This window comes from Carassius gibelio, chromosome A2 (assembly GCF_023724105.1).
Source record: "Carassius gibelio isolate Cgi1373 ecotype wild population from Czech Republic chromosome A2, carGib1.2-hapl.c, whole genome shotgun sequence".
Lineage (NCBI taxonomy): Eukaryota > Metazoa > Chordata > Actinopteri > Cypriniformes > Cyprinidae > Carassius > Carassius gibelio.
Genome location: NC_068372.1, coordinates 21,647,298 through 21,672,972, shown reverse-complemented (window position 1 = coordinate 21,672,972; position 25,675 = coordinate 21,647,298). Strand labels below are relative to the sequence as shown.

The 25,675-nt window shown below is 36.9% G+C and overlaps 1 protein-coding gene and 1 long non-coding RNA gene across 5 annotated transcripts in view; both read right to left on the bottom strand.

Moving 5' to 3' along the window:
• The window catches only part of LOC128030986 (ras GTPase-activating protein nGAP), a 99,976-nt gene that overhangs the window by 34,558 nt on the left and 39,743 nt on the right, over positions 1–25,675 (bottom strand). For all 3 annotated transcript variants that reach the window (XM_052619134.1, XM_052619129.1, XM_052619120.1), the window contains exons 2-3: positions 13,264–13,391; positions 12,294–12,420 (exon numbers count right to left, since the gene is read on the bottom strand). In XM_052619134.1, the coding sequence (XP_052475094.1) occupies positions 12,294–12,420; positions 13,264–13,391 (255 nt within the window). The remainder of the gene's footprint in view (positions 1–12,293; positions 12,421–13,263; positions 13,392–25,675) is intronic.
• Positions 1,497–8,257, bottom strand: LOC128031123 (uncharacterized). 2 transcript variants are annotated; one of them, XR_008188041.1, is made up of 9 exons: positions 8,174–8,257; positions 7,652–7,922; positions 7,202–7,552; positions 7,052–7,102; positions 6,625–6,795; positions 6,356–6,481; positions 4,207–4,407; positions 3,665–3,745; positions 1,497–2,341 (listed from the first exon to the last, which is right to left on the bottom strand). It is a non-coding gene; the product is annotated as an uncharacterized LOC128031123 (long non-coding RNA). The 2 variants fall into 2 exon arrangements; XR_008188043.1 differs by having other exon boundaries at positions 7,202–7,344; positions 7,892–7,922; positions 8,174–8,252.

The following is a 25,675-nucleotide window of genomic DNA, read 5'->3' as shown; positions in this document are numbered from 1 at the left end:
CTTATGCATGTTTATTGTGTATGCAACACATATTCTGTCACCTATAGCTGTTGTTCAAAAGACTCAGTGTAAAAAGATTGGTAAAGTAAACAAACCATGAACATACTCGTGCGTGCTGGCTTGAAGGGGACCATGATCCTGCCTGAAGTGTGAGTATGCTATGTGTAGCACAAACGGATTCAGGCAGCATGCCTCAAATCCAGGATGCTGCGTTAGGCACGTTACATCTGCTGGCCGCGGGGTGAGGTCCTCGACCAGCGACCAAAACGCTCTCACCTCCCTACAACACAAGCTCTCCACCACAGTTTCCATGGGACGACACCGCCCACACAGACACCTGCCAAAAACAGCGACACAGACGCATACTACTCACTCCCTCTACCGGTAAGCCTGACGGTGTCAATGACAATTAATCACGAGGAAAACTAGTTGGCACTATCAACAATAATCACACTGAAGACATGACCAGCCGTCGGCGTCGGCTACGTTTGCAAACAACATTTTCACCGGAGGAGGTGGTAAAAGCTTAGAAATTAACAGTAGGGGTTCACAGGTGGGACTGTCAAGCTAGCCCATAGGTAATCACTGTCACTAGATATAAAGAAAACGTTGACTTTTATTCGGTGCTATTCACTGACAGTAAAAAAAAAGTTGTTATTGTATGCACTGCTGTTCACAGACTACTAGCTCCAGCGGTCATTGCTTCGTTTCTAAATGGTAGCAACTCACCAGGACACTTCACCAACTCTCCAGTCATTCTCCTCTGACCATGCATTTATTTGTCTTTGATTGCCATCGGCTCTCGGTATTTCCTCATTCGCCCTGTCACGTCTAAACGGTTCGAAATTATATGGCTGTGGGCCATCATAAATGTTAACTGTGGGTCTTTCCACCTCTTCCTCATCCCAGTTAGACGCCATAGTCACTGAGTGCTAGAACTAGTTCTAGTAGCTGCTGAGCTGCAAGGCTGGGGCTACCTTCCAGCACGTCTACCTCATGTGACGTCATCGCCGAATTGCGTAAAAAATAACCGTTACTAACCAAAAACTACAAAAACTGGACTTTAACACCATTTTGGAGACATTTCTAACTTTATATACATATCTTGACTGCTTTACGTACCCATTAATCGAAAGTAGTGTTTAACCTGCACCATAGCCTTTAAGACATTTACTGGCAATTATATTGTTTTCCCCCGAAGAAAAAGTCAAACAGGCTTTCCCAGACAGCACACATACGTTGTGCCGATGTCGAGCCGACCTACAAAATTCCATCGGGACGATATCGCTCAGGGAGCGTTTGCTAATAGGCAAGATGTCTCGGCGACGTCGGCCTCTGATCGGAAATGCTCTCCGGCCGATGCTGGGACGATACATCCCGGCCGCTCAGCGTGGACGCGGTTCACCGGACTTTTGCTCATCGTTACGGACCACCCGCGGCTACCGCCGCTGGTTTATAATAAAACAATACACACCACTCTCAAGAACAGACGCAACTTTATTAATATTTACATTTATTTCATATTACATGTACAAATACAATAACATTTACCAGATGCTTTGATCAAAAGTGGATAATTCGGGATTATTTGTAGTCTTTTGAACATTAACCATGATTTTACTACAGCTTTTGCAGTAAAACCATAGTAAAAACAAAAATAACCATTACTACAGTACTTGCATGGTTAAATGTTGTATGAGTATAGCACCTTTTGACAATACTTATTTCAAAGTAGGTTTACAGGAAATGCATGTTTCAAGGTTACAGTTTAAAAAGCCAGAGATGACTGAGACTCACTGGGAAGACCATCTAGTTCATAATAAAAAGTCATGTGTTCAGTGCTGTCAGCATCGCATGCAAACTTTATGCCAAGAACTTTTTAAAAAGTTACATAAACACAAAATAAAACCAGGTAAACAATATAATTAAGCAATTAAAATGTTTTAAATTGCATGATAAAAGTTCAAAAATATTTTCTGATAAAATCTTACTAAACAAGTCTCTAGTTTTGCATTCAGTTAACATTAACATTATCTTTCAACATTTTTAAAGTGATGCTTACAAATAAAAGGGGACATGTAGGTCCACATAACTCAGAGAGTAAATATTGTTCATTTACAGATATAAGAGACGTTACAATAAAGCAGTTTGAAAATCATCAAATTTACCCTTATAGGCAAAATAAGGATAATATTTGTTTTGTGTGTCCAATGTTTTGTGTGTTCATGTACAGTTGTCGTCTACAGTCTTTGTGAGCGTTGGTGTCATCTGAAGTCTTCACGAGTGAGTTTGGATTCAGTCTGGAGCTGCTGTAATCTCTAGAAACCTTGGGATGGCCATCCTGAGATAGAGGCAGGAAATAAAAAGGAGAACGTTTAGAATAGCTGCTGCTGTTCATATTATTTCAGACAAAATATTATTTATTTAATCACATATAACTGGAGTGCATGGTTATTAGATGTGTTGTGTGAATACTAAACTATGTATTTTAATTTAATTTAAACAACAAAAAAAAAAGTGTGTCCGAGCCCCAAATATTATTAGGAAGGCTATTTTCAAAGTAAAATACCAATAGGTTTTACTTCCTTTAGTGGACTTTGATAAATTCTTGGTATTAGAATTTAGTGACCTCACTACAGGCCATGCACCATAGATGCTGCTGCCTCAATTTGAGCTTATTTTGCTATATATATATATATATATATATATATATATATATATATATATATATATATATATATATATATCTGATTTAATCACAAGTAGGTTATAAACACACATCCACTTCCAATTCACCAATCAATAAACAAAAATCGACACACTGCCACTAATGCTCTCAAAAATCAGTTTATTGATGAAGTGTTTCATGTGATCCCTGTAAATGTATTATTTGTGGAACAGGCATCTCTTTAGAATGGAATATACATTTCAGTAGGTGGAACATTATATTTGTAATTTATAATTTATACTACCGTTAAAAAGTTTGGGGTCAGTACGATTTTTTTTTTTTACATCTTGGAGAAAAATTTCTTCTGCTCACCAAGGCTGCCTTTATTTGATCAAAAGCAAGTAAAACAACTATAATATTGTGAAATATTACAATTTAACACAACAGTTTCTACGTGAATATATTGTGAAATGTAATTTATTTCTGTGATCTAAGCTAATTTTTATTACTCCAGTCTACAGTGTCACATGATCCTTCAGAAATCATTCTGATTTGCTGCTCAATAAACATTTTCAATTATTATCACTGTCTTATCAATTATCAAAAGTTAAAACAGGCATTTCTGTTTCAAACACTGTACTGTTTTAAAACTTTATTCATCAAAGAATCCTGAAAAAATGAAGGAACACAGCGGTTTTCAACACTGATAATAGTCAGAAATGTTTCTTCAGAAGCAAATCAGAATATAAGAATGATTTCTGAAGATCACGTGACACTAAAGACTGGAGTAATGATGCTGAAAATCCAGCTTTACCATCACAGGAATAAATGACTTCTCTAAATATATTCAAATAGAAAACTTATTTTAAATTGTAGTGAACTGTTTTCATTTCATATATTAAACTGTGGTTCCCATAAAAGACTTTCAAAAACACAAAAAAAACCATACCTTCCCAAACTTATGAAACAGTTGTGCATGTTCAAGTTTGTACTTACTAGTCCTGCAGTTTATAGCATCTTTGAGATGTTGTCTGACAGCAGCGGTGGGCCGTCAGGGTGAGCAGGGCTCTGCTGGCCCTATAAAAAACAAAATTGTGTGAAAAATGCTTTTACAGACTATTTAGTTATCATTTACATTTGTGTAATGTTCACACATTGCTTGTGATTAGTTTGGTTGAGGTTGACCTGGAATATCCTACATTACAAAAAGTCTATGGCCAGCACTACAGATGGTTCTACCCTTTTGATGAAAGAAGTCACATCTGATATGTTACAAGCATTAGTGACAGAATCATCAGCCAATCAAATTTTGACATTCAATGACAGCACGCCCTCTATAAATCGGTATCGGCCAGTGTGGTCCAAACTAGCTATCAGTATTGGAAAAATCCACTATCGGTTGATCTCTAGTTGATAATAATGTAGTTGATAATACAAGACCAAATCAATACCGGTGGCTACTGGTGATACATTGAGGTCTAATGAAGCGAAATGATCGGTATTTAGGAGAAAATGAACACTACTTACAACAGTATTACCTTTAATCCATAGCCTGGGCAACCAGCTGTCAGCACGTTCACAACTGTCTGTAGAAACTCTCTATAGAACGTGACTTCTCTGTCGCATGACAACAGATGCACGGGCGAGATACTGCAGCTGATGACGCTGTTTGCCGGCGCAGCATCGTGATGTCTATCAGCCATCGGCGATGGACGATGTAATCGTCAATCAGGCCAACCCTAACCAGGATGACATAATTAAACAATTGTACACAACTGTTGTACACAGTTTTTATAATTTATTAGCTAAACAAATGCACAGCTTCCACCAATAAAAAAAAATAGTTAAAGCAAGAGTACAGCACCAACTACTGTTACCCGGATGAGCCTGTGTTAGTACATTTTACAGGTTTTTATCCAGGGATAACATGCATCGGAATGTCGCAACTGACCAATCAGAATCAAGTACCCACAGAGCCATGTAATAAAAGTAATTAGCTAATGGTAAACTAATCATTTACAAAACATGACTATGTGTTCATAAATGATTAATAAGTGATGTTAATATTTTTATCTATGTTCTGTAGATTAAGTTATAAATAACTTACAAAGCTTTCTGCACCCACAATCTAAAGTGTAAACTACTCATCAGTTGTAAATGTAAACTTTCCGGTTACAGGTTGGTTGATTTTGTGTGTGTTGGTGTGTGTGTGTGTGTGTGTGTGTATATATATATATATATATGTGTGTATGTATGTATATATATATATACACGCACACACAACTGGAAACCACAAAGTTTGTAAAACATTTACAACTGTTGAGTAGTTTACACTTTAGATTGGGGGGTGCAGAAAGCTTTGTAAATGATTTATAATGTTCAGTGAGATAATAGTACAATGTTGACATTTCAATGATTTATAAGTGATTCATAATATATTAACTACTAACTATTAACCATTAAGGATCTGTTTGATTTTTTTCATGATGTTATTTTTTTTAAGATTGCTTATGAAAGATGTGTAAATCATAGCATATTACTTAATCATTAGTGAATGTATATTCATGTCACTTGTAAATTATTTATAACTTAATCTACAGAACATAGATAAAAATATTAACATCATTTATTTCTATGAACACAGTCATGTTTTGTAAATAATTAGTTAATCATAATCTAATTACTTGTAAATGACTTTTAAAATGAATTTACAAAAAGTACACAAATTATTAGTATATCACTTATTAGGCGCTTATGAATGTTTTGTAAATGATTAGTTCATCATTAACTACTCACTTAAAAGTGACTTACAACTGAACTTTATTATAAATTGTTACCAAAAAGTCACCCACACCTTGGAAGACCTGAGGGAAAGTAAATTAACAGCAAATTTTCATTTTGGGGTGAACTATCCCTTTAACCCACACTAATCTAGCCTACTGCTGAAGTTGTTGATCAGCCCCGTCATTGTTGTTGAGAGCCTGTGTGGGGCATAATATGTGCATTAAGGGGCGGTCACACTGCACTTTTCGTTCCACTGACTTCCATTCATACGCATGCGAATGCGTCAGACCGGAAACCCAGGCTCATGCGAAAATTTTCGCATTTCGCTGCGTTCGAAAGTTCAAGTTTGGTGAACTTTGACCTGCGAATTCGCATCACGTGAAGTCGTGGGACCAGTAGATGATCGATACGTCACTGCGTGAGCTCTCTGTACAGAAATTAAAAAATGAAGTGCTAATTTTAGCCGTAGTGCAGCATCCTATTTTATATAATACATATTTAAAAGATAATTTAAAAAGAAGCTGCATGGTTCGCAGTGTCAATGGAAACAGGAACAGATGGCACATTTGAATGAGGACACGTTCTATATTTTTTTATTGTTTAGTGTGTATATTTATAGAGAGAGAGAGAGACAGAGTGCAATATAATAAGACGCTTTCGACACCATCGCCAAAGACACAGTAAAAGCACAGATTAACCCATGTTGTGATAAGGGGAAACCGTTATATCTTGCTCCCGCCCATATTCGCAGTGGCGTCCAAAATAATTTTGCACGTTCAAAGGCTAGTGTGACCGCACCTTTACACATATGGCTGCGTTAGCTGTAACAGAGATGTGTAAGATGTGTACAGGTATCTAACAGTTGTTTACTGAAGGCCCTGACTGAAACCCCACGGTACTCACTGTCTGACAGCAGGTTCACTCAGACTCTGCTCATCATCACTGAAGAGTCCAGGAACAAAACAAGCAATCTGACACAGAGTCAACAATATTTACTCTGCAGTTCCAGGTTCATTAGAAGGAAACAAGCTAGAGTAGAGGTGAAATGGAGATAAAAGACAGAATAATATATAACAATTATAATAATATGTAATATACATATTCTACTACTAAAAATATAATCTTAAAATAACACAATCTATATTTTTAGTTTTAGCTTGAGTGTGACTTACGTCATGATGTCAGGGACTTCTTAAAATTGGTGAAATGTATTCTGAAAAAGGCATATTCATGTATTTCATGAGCTTCTTCAGTTCACCTGTATTTCTAAGTCAGTATCTCCCTTCATAAATGTTGAAATCTTGGAGCTTCACTTCTGTTCTGTAGAGTTTCTTTCTGTCCTCCTGTAATCACAGAACAATTTGTATTAATATCTGTTTATCATGAAATATCAAAACTAATGTGAACTTGATTTCAGCCGATTACACTCTCACTGTAAGTGACGTCATCGATTCAGTAAATCAGCCTTTTCCAATAACAAACTGACAAATCACCAGCAAAACATTCACAGAGCCATCAAAATATCTCATACACACACGAAGATTTGATTAAAAGCCCAGAGTTTCATCAACAAGAGCTCAATCTATAGAGTTAGCCTACCTGAAAACTGCTAAAATGCTAACGGACTTTTCCGAAGAAAATAAACCGTTTCTATAAAATAAATTTAATTGAAACATGTCAATAACAAGCAAGAAACGTGTCAGGAACATTTGTATGTAATATTTGTGTGATTTTAGCGACTAAACTTACCTAAAACAGTGTAAACCGCAGCGAGAGAAGGAGATTACTGTTTGCCAGTAACGGTTTTTGTGTTGACGCCCCGTTTCCATGGCAACTCTGCTCCCCGCTCGCGCAGAACTCACCGCACACACAGCATTCACACAAACAAACATCTAGAGTTAAAACATTACATTTATAATGTACAGTCTCGTTCAATAATCATTCAATAATTAATTTAAAAATCATTTTGTTTTAATCAAATCGAAGATTTGATTAAAAGCCCAGAGTTTCATCAACAAGAGCTCAGTCTATAGAGTTAGCCTAACGTTACCTGAAAACTGCTAAAATGATAACGGACTTTCCGAAGACACTAAACCGTTTCTATAAAATAAATTTAATTGAAACATGTCAATAACAAGTAAGAAACGCGTCAGGAACATTTGTATGTAATATTTGTGTGATTTTAGCGACTAAACTTACCTAAAACAGTGTAAACCGCAGCGAGAGACGGAGATTACTGTTTGCCAGTAACGGTTTTTGTGTTGACGCCCCGTTTCCATGGCAACTCTGCTCCCCGCTCGTGCAGGACTCACCGCACACACAGCATTTACACAAACAAACATCTAGAGTTAAAGCATTACATTTATAATGTACAGTCTCATTCAATAATACATTTAAAAATCATTTTGTAGTTCAGAAGCAACAGCAACAATAGCTCACCATATTATTTCACCGGATTATTTCTGGAAGCCTGTAAAAGAGTGAAAAATACGGTGAAAAAGCAGTCAGGACTTCTCTTTAATAATCCGCTTTTACATTTTCCCTCCGAGAAACTTCTGAAAACGCATTAAGGCGTTAACATTAATGTTAAAAAATCGCTGAAAATGAGCCAGACTCTTTAGCTGCCCATAGACTGTATAAACGCAGTACCTTTTCAGTGTCACAGAATTAACAAAGTAGTATTTTTTGTCTAATTGAGCTGAAGTGAAATCGTAACGTTACCTCAGAGCCACAGATGTCGCTGGGATTATCCTCTTCTCTCTCTCTGGGTGGCTAAAAGAGACGAATACTGGGCACGCGCACACAAAGCGCGGCATCGGCCCGCGGTCGTGAACCAACTCAGGGCCGACGATTGATGAGCTGGAGAACAGAGCACTGACCAAATGATATCGGCCTCCGCCAGGCCGATGTTTTATAGATGTTTTAGGTATAGAGGCCGACGTTTCGATATTGGGCCGACGTCGGCCAGACGTACATGTGCTGTCTGGGTTGTATATAAGGGTGACCAGAAAATAAAATAAAATAAAAATAAAAACTATGACTTTAATGCAAAGGTGCCAATGAGTCAATCTAGCACTGATCCTTATAATATACAGAACAGAAATACAAAAAATATTGCTGCACTATTATATTTCACTTATTGTGTAACACTGAAGTAAAACATTTCACCTGTTACATGCGTGAGAAAGAACAGGAAACCCTCACTGCGGCAGAACAATAAAGTGGAATGAATAGAGGAAGTGAAGCAACTGGATGTACAACTTAGCGTATTTTTCTAGCAGCAAATCATTGTGTTGAATGCCATTTCTTACTTTAGTTTTATTTAAAATAACTTAAAATAATAGAATGTCATTAGAAATCAGTGAAAAACTGTAACATTTTCTGAATGATGCAATGCAGCAAAATCCTTTTAAAGAAACATATGATTTAAGCTTTCAGTGTAAATGGAATTTGGATGTGTGCGAATATGCTGGCAATTAGCATTGACCAGCTGTATAAATCAATGAAAAAAATGCTTATTTTTCCACTTAATATGGGTTGAAGCTACATATAACAGCAGCTCAAATTGTGAAATGTATCATAGCAACAAGTCTGGCAAGGAAATATTTGCAATCTCAATCTCCCGCCATGCCAAAGTCACACAATGTGGTCACTGCCAATGGACAACACTTTTTGACTGTTTTAGACCAAATGTTGCAATCCTTAGGTATTTGATCTGTGGTTTCCCCCCAATTCTTAGTGATAGGAATATTGCAACATTGCATAAAATGTGTAAAATACGAGACAAGCTGAAGAATCAAATGTTGCAGAAATGCATACTTAACAGTAAACAATTTTTAATGTTATGCACACAACTAAGCTGATTCAGTAAATCACAGCCAGACTAAACTTTATGGAGTGCAAGATGGTTGCTCCGAGATGAATGGACTAAAGTTTCAGTCTTCTAGCTCACTGAAAAAGCTTTTATAGTGGTCAAAGCAATTGCATGTCAGGCGTATAACTATATATTTAGAGTTACTTTACAGGGGAGTCTATGAGGTGTGGGAATATTACAGGATCCTGACACTTTAGACACTGAAAGAGGAAAGCTCTTAGATGAACTTATCAGAATTTCAGCCTTCGTACTGGCTAGGAAAACTTTAAAACAGCCAAATCATACTGTATATTCCTTTTATAGACAACAACATTGTGAAATTTTGTAACCCTAAAAGCCCAGCACTGCAATTTTGCAGGTTTTCACTTCTCTAAAATTCACCCAAAACAGCAAATGCATAAGGGTCAGGATTTAATGGATTTCTAAAAACAAATTTAAGGAGCAAAATCCAAAATGCAACATCAGATGATGGTCTCAAGATGACAATCACAATTCAGACCAATTGCAGTGTGTTATGCAAATATAACACTGATTTTGATCTAAAATTCTGAAACTCAAAATATTTTTTTACACTGCTCCATTCAAATGGTCAAAGCAAACAAGTAGAATGTCGTGCATTTATGATGCACTGAGAAAATTGCAGGAAAGAGCTGATAATGATACTCCTAAAATTGCCATCCATCCACTTTGTTCCTTCTTCCAACAAGCAAAACAACAATATTCTGCTATCAACACACTAGTAGCAGTTTTTCTTGCCTTAAATACGCCAGGAGGTTTTTTTTTATCTGCCTTGTCCACCACGTAATAAAATAATTTCTAAGGACAGCATGCCCCATGACACTGCTCACTGAACTATTCTCATCATTTTATTTGTTCCAATAAAACTTAACCATGTTGCACAAGGACTTCAGGGGAAAAACACAGACTTTGGGACCAGTATTAGTAGATTCTGTAACGCTGAGTCATCTTCCTCGCCTCAACATGTAGAAATAGCAAAATCAGTTGGACATTTTCTTAAGTGCAACAATAGAAAGAGATGCATTTCATCTACCAAAACAGATCTCCATTATTCTATTTTAGTCCCAATTAAATGCTTCATTACTACTAACAAAAAAGTTAAAGTGAATGTTTGGATGCCGTTTTCAAATATTGCATTGTATAGGGATAGTTACCTTAAAAATGAAAATTGCCATCATTTACTCAAACTCATTTAGTTCCAAATGTGTATGACTTACATTTCATGTGAGACACAATGGACTTGTGTTTTTTTTTTTACAATGACAGAGGTTTCACATTGTTTTGTACCCCTTTCATTGTATGGACAAAAATATCTGAAACACTCATAAAAATTATCTTCTTTTGTGTTTAGTAGAAGAAAGTAGAGGTTTGGAATGACAGGTGGGTACGTAAATGATGACAGAGTTTTTTTATTTTTTATTGTTGAGCTCACTATCCTTTTAAAACAGATTTTCTCATTGTAACAATACTACAAATGTGGAAGCAACATCCACAATTAGTTACAAGTGCATAAATAGCTCTGCTTGCTATGTGGGAGAAGTCAGAACCTCATTGTCTTGACAACTGTGAGAAATCCAGAGCTGGAGCTTCAATAAGATACACCTGTATATCTCTCCTCATGGCAACAAAAGAAAAAATATATATGATTCACTGTTCAAAACCATACAAACCGAAAATCACATTATGATCTCACTACATTTTTGTAGCTGTGAATCTAACAGCCTGTTCTGAATGGCCACGGAAATCCACCCTTGCTGTGGAGTGTCTCACTGTCAAACAGAGCGAACATTAACATATAAATAACCCTCTTCTCTCGCTCTGAATCCGTGGCGGTGCAGCTTAGGAGGGTCTTGAGAATGAATGACTCTCTTAGTCACAGAGATTTGAGCATTTCTCTGACCGCTGCCTTTAGCAACCGGCCCGCTGGGTCAGTGTCCACCCCCCCCACACAGACTGGTACTGAATGTGAGACCAGTCAGAGGGCAGCTTCAGTTATTGCCCCCCTAGGCCTGAGCGGGAATGAAACACTGTCCAAAGAGAGAGAGAGAGAGAACTAACACAGTAACAACAGTGAGTTTTGTTCTACAAGATGACATTCCTCTATACTCCTCCTCGCACAAGCTTGCTCGGCCCACAGAGGTTGCGAGACCAAACGTACCCAAGTTACTCAGACATAATGAATCATTATGAGAAAAAGGTGCAGATATGGAGAGGTAAATCAGAATATTAACCTGCTTTTTTTGTCATCGTTTGCTTATCTTCTTGGCATTGAAAACTTGTTTGACTTTATTCTGTTGCACACAAATAAGACATTTTGAAGAAAGTGTTTTTTTCCCCTTTCATATAATGAATGTCAGTAGGGTGCAGTGTTGTTTTGGACCCCACTGACTTTCATTATATGAAACAAGCAGACAAAACATTTTTCAGAATGTCTTATTTTGTGTTTCACAGAAGTCAGTCAGTCATAGAAGTTTGTAACAACACATTTACTGACTAATGCAATGGTATCTCGTATCTCATATTGAAATAATGAGGGCAGTGTGTGTATATACGCACATAACAAGTATGCATTTGTACAACAGATCTTTGTTTTGTGAAATATTCTGTAGTTTTTAGCATGCATATTTTCGCCCCCAATCTGGTGTTTCTCTTAGCCCAGTCTGCAGTGTTGTGGTTAAATCCACTGCTTTTTTATCCTGATCCTCTGTGCTTGTAGAAGTGGATTCAGGAGTTATGGCTCTGATGTTACAAATGCACCTACTGACATGATTTTGTTCATGATTCACCTCATGCTCTGCCTGCAGTGCCATTTTTGAAACCCTATAGACAGAGCAAAAATGTTTCTGCTAAAAGGTCCTGCTACTGTCTGAATCAGCATTTCCACACCTTTTGAACCGGGGCATAAATAATAGTTTTGCTTTCATAACAGAAGCGCCACTTAAATCTTACCTGACATGGAGGTTCCCTCTGGTGGATCCTCTGGGAACTGTCCTTCAGAGGGCACACTGACTGTCCTTCTCAGGCTGCGAACCTTTGATGAGGATGCTGTGGGGCTTTCATGGACTTCAGATGGCATCTGGGAACAAGTCAGAGCTCAGAGGTCAGTGGGTGGAGGTCACAGAGTACACAATACTATTAATTAACTAACCTTTTAAATGTATCTGAAAGCAATCGGTCATTTAGAAACTACTTCAGTAAATTAATAGAATTGATTATTCCCTTTAAAGATTAAATTGGTTGGTCTGCACAACGAGAGTAATGCAGTCATTAAAGAAGAGAACAAATCATTCAAAACGAGGCTCTTTAACTATCAAGACCTAATCAGATGGGAATAGTTTTCCTAAAAGAGACATTTTACCCAAAAATGAGAATTCTGTAATTATTTATTCACAGTCGAGTTCTTCCAAACCTGCATGAATTAATTTCTTCTGTTAAACACAAAAGAAGCTATTTTGAAGTATGTAGCCAATCAGTTTCTGGATCCCTTTGACTTCCATAGTCCCCCTGGCTCCATACTATGGAAGTCAATGGGGACCATCAACTGATTTTACAAAAATATTGTTCCACAGAAGAAAGAAACTCATACAGGTTTGGAACAAACTGATGGTTAGTAAATGATGGCAGAATTTTATTTTTGAGTTAACTATCCCTTTAAAGAGGTCAGGTAAATTTGCTTTCGGATTTTATAACAGACTTCATAACTGTAACCCAAACGTCTGGAAAACTAATTCCATCCAAATAGAGCTCAGGTCAGTAAATTACATCAGCAAACGATGTATTTACCCCTCACGAGGGGAAATGTACAAGAAAGCACAAACATCATCTGCACGTCTTCATTTAACTGTCCTTCGCTCCTCATTCTGAGAGAGAGGAAGACAGAAGAATGAGGTGATGAAGCACAGGGAAGGAGCGCTCTTACCTCTTCCTCCTTGTTAAGCAGGATGAGCTGGCTATCGGTCAGGATGCAGTACTTCCTCTCCCAGACGCAGGGCTCTGTGAATGGCGACTGGCCGCAGGAGAAGTGGTGACTGGGCGGCCCCTTCACATCTGTGCACAGGGGACAGAAGAGACACCTCAGTACGGGTGGCCACAGAAAAGGACCACCACAAAAACAGCCTCTCTTCATGTCAGCAAAGATTCTCTTCAAACTTCACGACTGAGCAGCGCTTTTATCGGAACTCCCAAAATATGCCACTACGTATTCCCTCAGATCTTGCAGAAATAGACAAGGGTCCTCAGAGAGGCACAGACTCTCTTCTCTTCTTTATTTAATCAGTTCACCTCACAAAAATAGACTCTGGACAATGATGCTGCTCATAAGAAAATGAGTCACACTGAACTCATTAAACGCTGCTGTGAGCAAATTCTGCAGCACTTGCTGCATCAAATGGATTTATAAAAATAACAACAGTCTCCACCACCGCCAGCTAGCGCGGTCTCAGATGTATCTCGGTGGCAGAAAGCTGCCTTCTACACTTCTGACTGAATAACACACACATGCTGCAAATCCCATTCACAAATGTGTCAGCCAACGGGATAAAAGTATATACAGTGTATAAAATTACTGACCACCCACTTCCACTGTCTGACTTATGTTGTGAAAAAATGGACTTCGGCGGGTATCGGGAAGGGCTGAAAAAGATAAAGGGATTGAAAGGAAAGTTGTTTCAGAAGCGGAGCAATTTTTTTACATTGTGATTAAAAGATTACAAAGACTTTTTTGAGATTACAAAAGTCTTTCTTTGAAAAATAACATGCCTAACCATGCACAATAAGACCAAGAAAGTGCATTCATGTTAGCTTTGATTTCACCTTTGAAGAGCTGTACTTGGACTGTGTGGTGTTCTGCACACTGCTGCCTGTAGAGAGCAGTGTTATACTAGTTTATAGTGTTGCTCATGCACTCGGGCAATCAACCTCTTTTACAGGATTCAATCTCAGCTGTGGGGGAAAATGACACCAGGAAGCTCATAATTCTTTGCATCTCTCTCAGAGCAACCAAACAAACCCTGTTAAGAGAAAAATCTGCTTTTTGAAAGCAAGAACTGAGTGATTAGATGCATGCTGGGTCACTTTCAGAGCGACACTTGAGTGCATTTTGGGAACGGTCACATCACATACCAACGAGTGCAAGCACTTGTCAGAGAACATTACTGGCGGTCCTCCTCGTCTATTAATTGATCATTTAGACCTTCGCTAAGCTTCATCAATCAGTTCTGGCTGACAGTTTTGGTGTACGGTTGACCAGAACGAGACACAGAAAGAACATGTCAGGACTCAAGGTCAGAGGTCAGCCATGCCCTTATGTCACTCTGGATCAGGCGACTGGGCCAATAGTGGCCTCACTTCAGTTTTTCCCAGGCCGCAGGGCTAAATGGACACCACACAGATGCAGAAGAAAGTGACACAATGTGTCTCAAGAGGACGGGTGTAACTGCTCAGTTTAGTGAATGCAGTCATCTTGCCCATGACTATTTTCCACATAAGCTATTAGCTTAAAGCAATGCTATGATGGATATGAAGAAAAAACATACGCTCTTTAATCAACGTGAGATCAGGAGTTTAAACGGACAGAGAACTGATTCAATAACAGAGCGAATGGACCAAAATAGAGACTTATTGAGAAAAAATAAATGAATCAAAACGGGAACTTAGTGTGAATAAAGCTTAAAAGAAGGATAAAAGAAATTTTCATAACTTGATATTTCACAAAAATGTATGTATTATTATTTTTTCAATCATAGTAATCATTTCAGTCATATAGAGCAAGTTTTTATAGTAAATCTAAAATGTTTATTGTAAAAAGGTTTAAAAAAAGTGTTTTACTTGCACTGATTCAATTTTTATTTCTTGTTATTTTATTCAGCAAGGATGCAAGTTTGAGCAGAAGTGTCAGCAAAAGACAGTTATTAAAAAATACTTTTTTACATTTCTATTCTACTCTATATCCTGGAAAGGTGCATCATGGTTTCCACAAAAATATTAAATTATTTTCAAACATTGATAAGAAATGTCTGAGCACAAAATCAGCATATTAGAATGATTTCTGAAGGATCATGTGACTGGAGTAATAATGCTGAAAATTCAGCTTTGCCATCACAGAAATATATTGAAATCTATTAAAATAGAAAATGGTTTAAATTAGTAATACAATTTATTTCACAATATTACTGGATTTACTGTATTTTTGGAAAGCATACGAGTCTTCTTAAAATCACCAACTTCAAACTTCTGAACATAAGTGCATTTATACAATAACATGTTAATGTATGAAAATGTATTTCTTATATTTGTATGATTAATAAAATCAGACAAATAAAGCACTTAAACTCAAACTTACCAACTCATTTAAAATGTTGTTTCTGCTATTAAATATGAAATCAGAATTAAGATTAAGCTGTTAGGATTCATTTGGCTCTCTATACACTAACCTGCAGCTAAAAATCTTTTATTTGCCATGGAAAAAGTCAAATGAACATGAACGACATGAGGCTGATTGAATGGTGACAGAAATATAATTTATTGGGTGAATTATCCCTTTAATGGCCCATGAGCCCTTCACAGTGTTGCTTTATGTTATATCACCTGAGAGTGATCATCATGGATATATTGTGTCAATTGTTTATTAATCATAATTGGTCAAAATCAAATCTCCCAGCCCTAGGTGTGAACAAAAAAGGTTAGGAGAGATCGAGCTCAACACTGACAGCGACACAAACAGTTCTTCTATTTACTGCTCTGCAAACAAGCATGCAACTGTGTAAACAGACATGCTTTAATGGGTGTTTGGATAAGTGCTGGAAGGCAAACGAGTGAGACTGAAGGCGCTCCACTCAAGGCGGCTGCGGATAGATGGAGGTGAAATGTGTGGGAGGGGTGGGAGTCGGTCCAATCTAAAGCCTGTCTGTTTGAGACGACAGCTCGTGCTCGGCAGCACAGTGGCAGCATATAAACATATGGATGCGTGAGATTAGGTGACTTCTCCAGGGATCTCATATCCCATTAAGAAATGTGTGAAGCTGTTGGGATAGCAGTTGACAACTCCTGATCGAACACAATATCTTCCATAATTATCTATGCATATTGAGACTCTCCAGTCACGAGAGATACGAAAATAACCGTTCAATAACACCAAAATTTCAAATTACAAATGTGTAAAGCGTGTGCCACTAGCATCTGAATTTCAAAAATAGTTGTCAATTTTGTCAACGCAGCAGCAAAGAAGATATATTTAAGGAATTTTAATTGCATCCCGTACAGATTCCCTGCCTCTGATTTCGGGGCGGATGAGGGCATCACCTGCGCCTGTTCATACCAGCTATGTGCAAATCACAGCTTCTCTCTTGGGAGAGTAAAAGGCCAGTGAACATTGAGGATCAGAGATCTCTCAAAACCAGCAGATGGAACAGCCTCTCAAAGGCCTTTATTCACCCCATTGGAAAGAACTCAATAGTGTTTTCAGAGCTGAGAATTCTCATTTACATCTCACTGAACTAGTCTTGATTGCATATGGAAGGCTATACATTGCAGGTTCATTTATTTGACTCAATTTGCACGAATGTTATGCAGAACCATTTAAAAACTGTAGAAAACCTAGGTTAAACTAGCTCTCTGGGTATAATGCAACATACAAGGTTGCCAACTGTCTTAAAGCAATGCATGTTTATAAATATTTTTTACAGTAATTTAATCGAGTTTGTTACATTTGCATTTTGGGTACGGATTATTGGAATTAACATAGATTTTACAGAAATATATATTTATTGTTATACAAAAAGAAGCAAAAGAGACTTCAATTGCAAGTAAGTGAGGATTCAGGTTCCAGAAGCTCCATGTACAGCATAAACGAAATAGATTTCCACGACCTTTAACACTATATTAGTTTTTGTATAAATTTTCAAGGCCTGTGTATTTATATTTTTTTGAAAATCCACTTATATTTGCAGGTTTTCCATGATTATTGCAACCCTAAATGTAGGTTCCATTAAAAGCATCACACACACACACACACACACACATATATTAATTATGCCAAATAATGCAACACAAACCACAGAGTCACAATTTCACTGAGTGAGAAGGCAAAACATTTAACTTCCTCAGGAACATAATTAATGTGATCTTAAACTAAATATAGCAGCGGCATATAAAGCCCACTCCCTGAGGTGTTCAGGCAAGGGAACATTTAGTTAAGTGTGAATATGTCATCTGAAATCTAGCATGAAAATCACATCTGTCCTGACAAAGTCCTTCAAAAAGTCCTGTTACATAAACTCTGCAAAAAACTCATTTTAAAAAAAATGTTGTCCTCAACTGAACTCATCTTTCACTCCAAATCTCCTCTAGATTAAAGCGCAGCATCAGCAATGACAGAGTACATGCAAAGGATGTTACCCAACATGCTCTGTGAGGGGGGCGGCAGCTGTGTGAAAACAGATATTAAATGAAACCCTGCAATGACAGAAGGGTCAGTTAAAATCTCAAGAGACAAACGGATGAAAAACCTGTCAAAAAAGCAGCATATAGCTCTCTAAATAAATGTATTGCCGTAGTATTTCATTAGAAAGACGTAAAAAATGCACCAGAGAGAACAAACACTCATTTCTCTGGAAGGGAAATGCAACCACAGAACCGAAGGCTAGATCAAGTAACCTCTGTGGGGAAACACAAATGACAGACACAGATAATGTTATTTTAAGGCCATTTATAAATAGAAGTTGTTATATAATTTATATGCATATTAATCTGTATTATTATTATTAGTCTTTTTTGTTTGTGTAGGGATTATATCAAATATAATCCTAGCTGAAAGGCAAAAAATGTGTTGTAGAGCCATGAACAAAAATTTGAGAATGACACTAATATAAATTTTTACAAAGTCTGCTACAATGTTTTTGGATCTTTTTTGTCCGATGTTGAGGCTATAATTACTAGAATTTCATAACTGTCAAAGGCTTTGATCGACAATTACAATACGTTTATGCAAAGACTATTTGCAGTGTTGACCCTTCTTTTTCAAGACCTCTGCGCTTCACCCTAACATGCTGTCAATCAACTTCTGGGCCACATCCTGACTGATGGCAGCCCATACTTGCATAAACAATGCTTGGAGTTTCCAAATTTGTGGGTTTTTGTTTGTCCACCCGCCTCTTGAGGTCTGATCACAAGTTCTCAATAGTATCAAGGTCTGGGGAGTTTCCTGTACCTTTTGGAGATCTGTGCCCGATTTTTTTCAGGAGATAAGTGGGTTTTTTGTTGCCCTTCTTGACACCAGGCCATCCTCCAAAAGTCTGCCTACTGTGGATGCACATGCACTCCCACCTGCCTGCTGCCATTCTTGAGCAAACTCTGTACTGGTCTGGATTCCTTTTTTCTGCAAAGCAATGATAACTGCACGTTTCCTGGCAGGTAACCATAGTTAACAGAGGAAGAACAATAATTTCAAGCACACCCTCCTTTTAAAGCTTCCAGTCTGTTATTCTAACTCAATCAGCATGACCGAGTCATCTCTAACCTTGTCCTCCTCAACACTCTCACCTGTGTTAATGAGAGAATCACTGACATGATGTCAGCTGGTCCTTATGTGGCAGGGCTGTAATACAGTGGAAATGTTTTTGGGATTAAGTTAATTCTCATGGGCGAAGAAGGACTTTGCAATTAATTGCAATTCATCTTCATAATATTCTGGAGTATATGCAAATTGCAATCATAAAAACTGAAGCAACAGACTTTGTAAAAATTTATATTTGTGCCATTCTCAAAACATTTGACAATGGCTGTATAAGAACAACATAAATACATACATAAATACATATATATATATATATATATATATATATATATATATATATATATATACATATATATATATATATATATATATATATATATATATATATACACATATATATATATACATATATATATATATATATATATATATATATATATATATATATATATATATATATATATATATATATATATACACATATATATATATACATATATATATATATATATATATATACATATATATATATATATATATATACACACACATATATATATATATATATATATATATATATATATATATATATATATATATATATATAAAAAATGTATGCATGTGTAATTATTAACCAATCAGTAGTATTTGTTTTTAAATGCTACTGTTAATGATGTTAAACAAACAACAGCTAAAGTTGTTTAGCTGTAACTAGTAAACTATTTTGATCCATCCCTACAGTGAAGAAAAAATATTAAATAAAATAACCATGAACATCATACCCTGATAATTGATCTGATAATTTAGAAGATACATATTAAGCTGTGAGGCCAATTCTTTTAACCGCAGTGAGCTGGGTGGGTAGAGAGATACCTAGACTCTTGAAAGCTTATAATAGACTGTAACCGTGCGGATGTCCTAGACATGGTCCTACGTGCTCCCATATGTTTGTTTGTGAAACAATTACTGCAGGGGGGCTGCCAGCTGATCCCAAAAGCTGCCAGTTTGTGACCCCGTAATGGAACCGGAGCCCACTAATAGCGGTTAACCCAAGAGGTCAGGGAAGGTTCAGACAGACAAGCAGGAAGTGAGTGTGCATGTGTTAGATTAAAGCTCCATGTGTGATACAGGATGAAGATGTGATATCATCACGTTTGTAAGACATCTGAAGTAATAAAGTATGTGTCAACTATGAGAGTATGAAAAGGTAAAACAGATGAGTCAGGTTAGTGTTTCGTCTGCACGTGTGCTACACCATGGTTCATGCAGATATGTCACAAGCAGATCAAACATCTGTGCATGAGAGCATGTGTGTGACACTGACTGGGACAGGCCTAAAGTACATCTCTATGATCACAGACACTTGCATGTGTCTGATGAAGGGGTAATCCTAACCCCTTCAGCCCTGCCTGGAATGACCTCAGCTAAAGAAGAGACCACCTGTCTGGGATGAGGTTTCAGACAAGGGAATGCCTGGGACAGCTAATCACTGCCAAGACGGAGAAAACTCATCTGCCTCCTGCTTTTAAAGGATCCCACTTTGTCAAGAAATTAAACTCTCCACAACCAAACAGAATCACATTGCAATTTCTTTCAGTTACTTACTTTTAATTGTATAATAATAAAAACAGTTCTCCTAAAACACAATTTATTTACCCTAATGTTGCGGCAAAACCCATGACTTTCATTCTTCTGTGGAACATTAAAAGTAAATTTCTGAAGTATCGTTCAATGCCATATGAATAAATGTAAATGGGAATATGTGCCATTAAAGGCATAGTTCACCCAAAAATGAAAATTAGCCTGTGTTTTACTAACCCTCAAAGCATTCTAGGTGTATGTTAGGGCTGCACGATATTGAGAAAAAATGACATTGCGATATTAAATTTTTCTGCGATATATATTGCGATATGAAATCTAATCAAATTTTTTCTTACAAACAAAAATGGGGTGAACACACTTACATTCTCATTTTAAATGATTTAAACATCAGAGTATTATTTAAATTAGAGCAAATTATTTGTCTGTAACTTTAGGATAGTTTGAATTGTTAACATATTAACTAACATGAACTTACCAAAAGCAATACTTTTGTTACTACATTTATTAATCTTTGTTTATCTTAGTTTATAAAAACACAGGTGTTCATTGTTTGTTAATGTTACTTCACCATGCATTAACTATGTTAACAAATACTGTACAACTTTTGATTTCAACAAAGAAGGCTATAGCCTAAATGTTGAAATTAACAATGTTGTAGAAGTGCAGTTTAGTAATAGTAATTGTTAAATAATGTAATTAAATAGTTTAATAAATAGAACATTATTGTAAAGTGTTACAGATTTTTTTATACACCAATTCAGACGTCTCGTGAGTTCAGTGGTGGACAGGTCAGTTGTTTAAACCATTCATTAAATTGAATTGGTTCAAAGGAATCATTAGTTTGACGAAGTGCTATTAGAAGACATCCTGTCAAAGCTTTTTGGTACATATCGCCTACCGTAGATGAAACGCGCATTTGAAAAAGCGAGGTGCTGGAGAGCAAAATTAGTTTGAATGCAAAATACAATTTCACCACTAGATGGGAGTAATTCCTACTTAGTGTCCCTTTAAAGGCTGTTAATATTTCTATGTTCTGTATCACTGTGTTGTTTGTTTCCGTTTTTTGTTTAGAAGATAACTGAGCCTTTAAATATCCTTTATAAATGCTTTACAAGGCATAACTAGTCCTCACTTTAGATGAGCTCACATAAATAGTTAACTGACCACTACTAAATGCTTTATAACTACCTGAATTTACTACATTTCTTGTGATCTTATGAATCACTGGCAACTCCTAAATAACTGGTTTGTAAATAATGCTATACTTCATTGAGAAATGATAAATTGATCATGAATGAAGCATGAAAATACAATTATTAAACACATTATAGATATGCTTTTAAATCAAGAATAAAGCATTTATATCTGTATTTATAAACTGCTTATTACTGTCTATTAATGCTTTATATGTTATGAATTATCTGTTTACTTATGCTTAATTAATGATTAATAGTGTGCAGTTATTATAAAGTGTTACCAAATGTTGCAGTTTGTGTATTTTTATGTATGATTAATAATAGATGTTAATTCAACACTAGGTATCAATTAAGCTAAATAGGTAGTGTCAGTTACATTATATATGCACACACTCCCCAACGTTTTAGGTCACTTACATGGTTCGTCCTATTGAGTGATTCACAAACACTTTGATTGTTTGAACACAAATGGGACAACCTTACTTCTCTTATTTTTTCTCATGACAAACCACATGATAAAAGTGGATCATAGTGGTTCATATATGAGGAAAGCAGAAGAACAATGAAGCGAGGGAACAGGGAAGCATCAGTTGCTGCAGAACTAAAATACGGACGTTGATGGTCTAGCGCAGGGGTCGGCAACCTTTTCGGCATGACGTGCCATTTTTAATTTTTCTGGTTAACCACTGTGCCAACAACAAGGGGGCAAAGTCGCTTCATTGTATGTAAAGGGAGACAGATACAGACAATTTACACCGCTCTCAAAATGGCCATATTTTTGAAAAATTTTCATCACTAGACACAGCAGTCGGTCATTTAACATTTCTATCATAAAATGGATTATTAAAAGTTGACTGTAATTAAAAGATGTCACTTCATCTTACCTCACTCTCTTTAACGTTAAACTGACGCTTCACGCTCTGCTTCTGTAAACAGTAAACCCCGCCTACTTTGATTTGATTGGCCATCTCAGTCATTTTGACATTGACAAGCGCTGTGAGACCCCTGAGGATTGATCTGAAGCGCCTAGTATGTGCATCATTCGCATCCGTAGACTAGCGCATGTTAATTCTCACACTTAAATAGTATTTATAGCTCCTATGAGACTATGAGAAGTTATTACCTCAAAATGTACATCTGTATGCAGTTTACGTGCCAGTGATTATCCCTCTATCCCTCTATCCCATCATGACATAGGTTGCCAACCCCTGATCTAGCGTCTTTTTACACGGAAACATATTCTGCTCTAATTATATACAGTTCTAAATTAAATTAAAATAAATAAAAAAAAACACAATAATAAATATTAAAGCATTGTTTATTTACACACACCGCTGTTCAAAAGTTTTTTTTAAATTACATTTGATCAAATAAATGCTGCCTTGCTTCTATCAAATATTATATATATATATATATATATATATATACACACACACACACACACATCTTACTGAACACTATAGTGTATCTTAAACTATGCACTGTAATATAAAAACAATCAATAATTACACTAAGTCTCACAAGCCTTAAGTACACATACAGTTCTTGGTTAAAAAACAAAAACAAAACAAAAAACACCCTAATCACTCAAATTTAGTAAATCAAACGCTACTCACTGTGATTGACTGTGTGAGTGAGTTCTTCGGTTGATTCTAATGTTCTATCAACCCTAAGTTTAAAGTGGATTCTTTAAAAAGAACCACTCTGAGTCATTTGTTCACTAATTGCCAAACACTGGTCCCAGTATGTTTGATGGTTGTGTGAAACTAGCGAGAACACCGCAATAGAAAGATCTGTCTCTTTTTACTGCCTTTGACTCAGCAGTGATTTTTTTTTCTATCAAAGACATACTGCGAGCTCAGAAAAAAACAATTTCTTATTCTAATGCTGCTCAATAGAAAATCTACTGTCCTTGTTTTGTTTAATGGAACTGATTCTGTATAAGAGGGCTATTGATTCCCAACACTACATTCAGTGCACTTTTAAAGAATCAGATTACATCACTGTTAAGCAGATACTCAAACATCCAGTCTATTGCACAGTTTACATTAATGAATTGGCTGATTATACAGTGATCTTTCACCCACATTAGTTTTTTCGTTATGTTGGACTTTCATTCGTTTCATATATGTCCTAATGCCAAATTCCCACAGTGCCTGCCAGGTGTGTGCACAACCTGACACACAAACATATTGCAAAGGAGAACAGAAGATGCTTTGTGTCACTCAGCCGCGGAGGCTGTGGAGCGTCACCCTCCTGCCCTCTCATGGGCCAACCTAGACAGTGCCCAACCACCTGGTCTCCACAACAACCCTTAAACATAAACAGCCCGTCTAATCACAATGGCAGAGCACAATGGGAGGGGCGTGGCCACAGGAGGTTGTCAATTCATGTGGAAGAACATTAGAGTCAGCACAGGGAAAGTGAGAGAGAGAAAAGAGCGAGGAGGTGTGGTGCAGAAACGGTCCGTATAGTCATGACGGCTACTGTCATGTTATATAAATAGCTCATATGAAACCGTGAGAGAGCAAATGTTTTACCACTGTGACCACAGACTAATGACAGCAACGAAAAAAAATTAACATGTTAAGTTTCTGACCAGCACTACTCCTCCGCCTATACATTACTGTATACAGCAGTGAGTGGTGTGACAAAAATCTTGCACACACACACACACAAATAAAAAAAAATGTAAACATAAAAATACACATAACTAATGACAAAAAATAAAAACTATACCTATTTTTTCTTAAGATATAATACTTAGTATACACGTTCTTGATGTAAAATTGGGTGTAGTCATTTGTAACCTGTCATCATCTCTAGTTATTTTTAGCTGTATAAACAGCTTTTTTATTTTTTTAAACAGCTCATGCTGTTTGATATTGAAAATGGTTTTATATTTTTTTCATAAACACTGGTTTGTAGCGCAAGTAGTTTGACTGCTTACTGCACTCTGTTGTTCTTGTAGGTATTAAACAATGGATAGTTTGTTAAATCCAGTGAATCATTTACTTTAATAAACAGAATACATAGACTTATATAAATATAAATCAAAAATATAAACCTATAACTCTGACTGGATGAGCCACATATGAAGTCAGTGTAAAACAGACAATATACACATTTTATTGTGCATTCACAAGGCATAAGTCCAAAAACAAATGCCATTACATTGGAGCTGTATGTGTCCAAAAGCAGCAATTCCATGGTACTTTCTCGTGATTTAAAAGCAGGGCAAAGTGCAGGACTCAAATTCTTGCAGATCATAATAAGAGATTCAGCGTAAGCCCACTACAGATGCATCCATAGCCATCTCACTCTGGGACGGCAATTCATAAATCCTGCAAATTAGCAGCTTTAATTGGTGTCTGGGGAGTTTGGTGGAGTTGGGTCCACAGAGAGAGAGGAAATGACTGCAATTAACAGATTGGGCTATGATTGGAGCTGTGTGTGGATGTGTTTGTGGAGCTTCCAGCTGGAGGAACAAAGTGGGGATGCTAAGGGGAAGATGTGACTTTGTTTTGACACAGTTGGTTAAACAGGATGTGATGTGCTGAGACGGGTTAATCAGTAATCTAACAGGGACTGGTCCGGCCTGGGATGAACAGCTGTTGACTGCAGGGCGAGGTGGGGGAGCGCTGTCCTCTTACCCATGATGACCTCAGAACTAGGGCTGAAATGATTCCTCTGCCTCGAAGCCTCTTTTAATGTATTTTAAATCTTACGTCAGGTTCTTTTGCAATGATTTTTTTAATTTGACACGTGTTTACGTCATCCACAAAGCGGAAGGAGAAACAAGCGCTGCGTCCGAAATGGCATATTGCAAGGAGTCAACAGTGTTTTGATTTGAGGGCATGGGCAAACGTAAAGAGAACGTCGTGGCATGTGTCCATTACAAGACAGAGCTGGCATACCACAACTAGGGCCCTATGATTTCCGCGATGCAGAAAACGCGGAGGGAATCGCGGAATCCAATCATAAAAACGGAATTTACAGTTTAACATGGAATGGCACGGAAT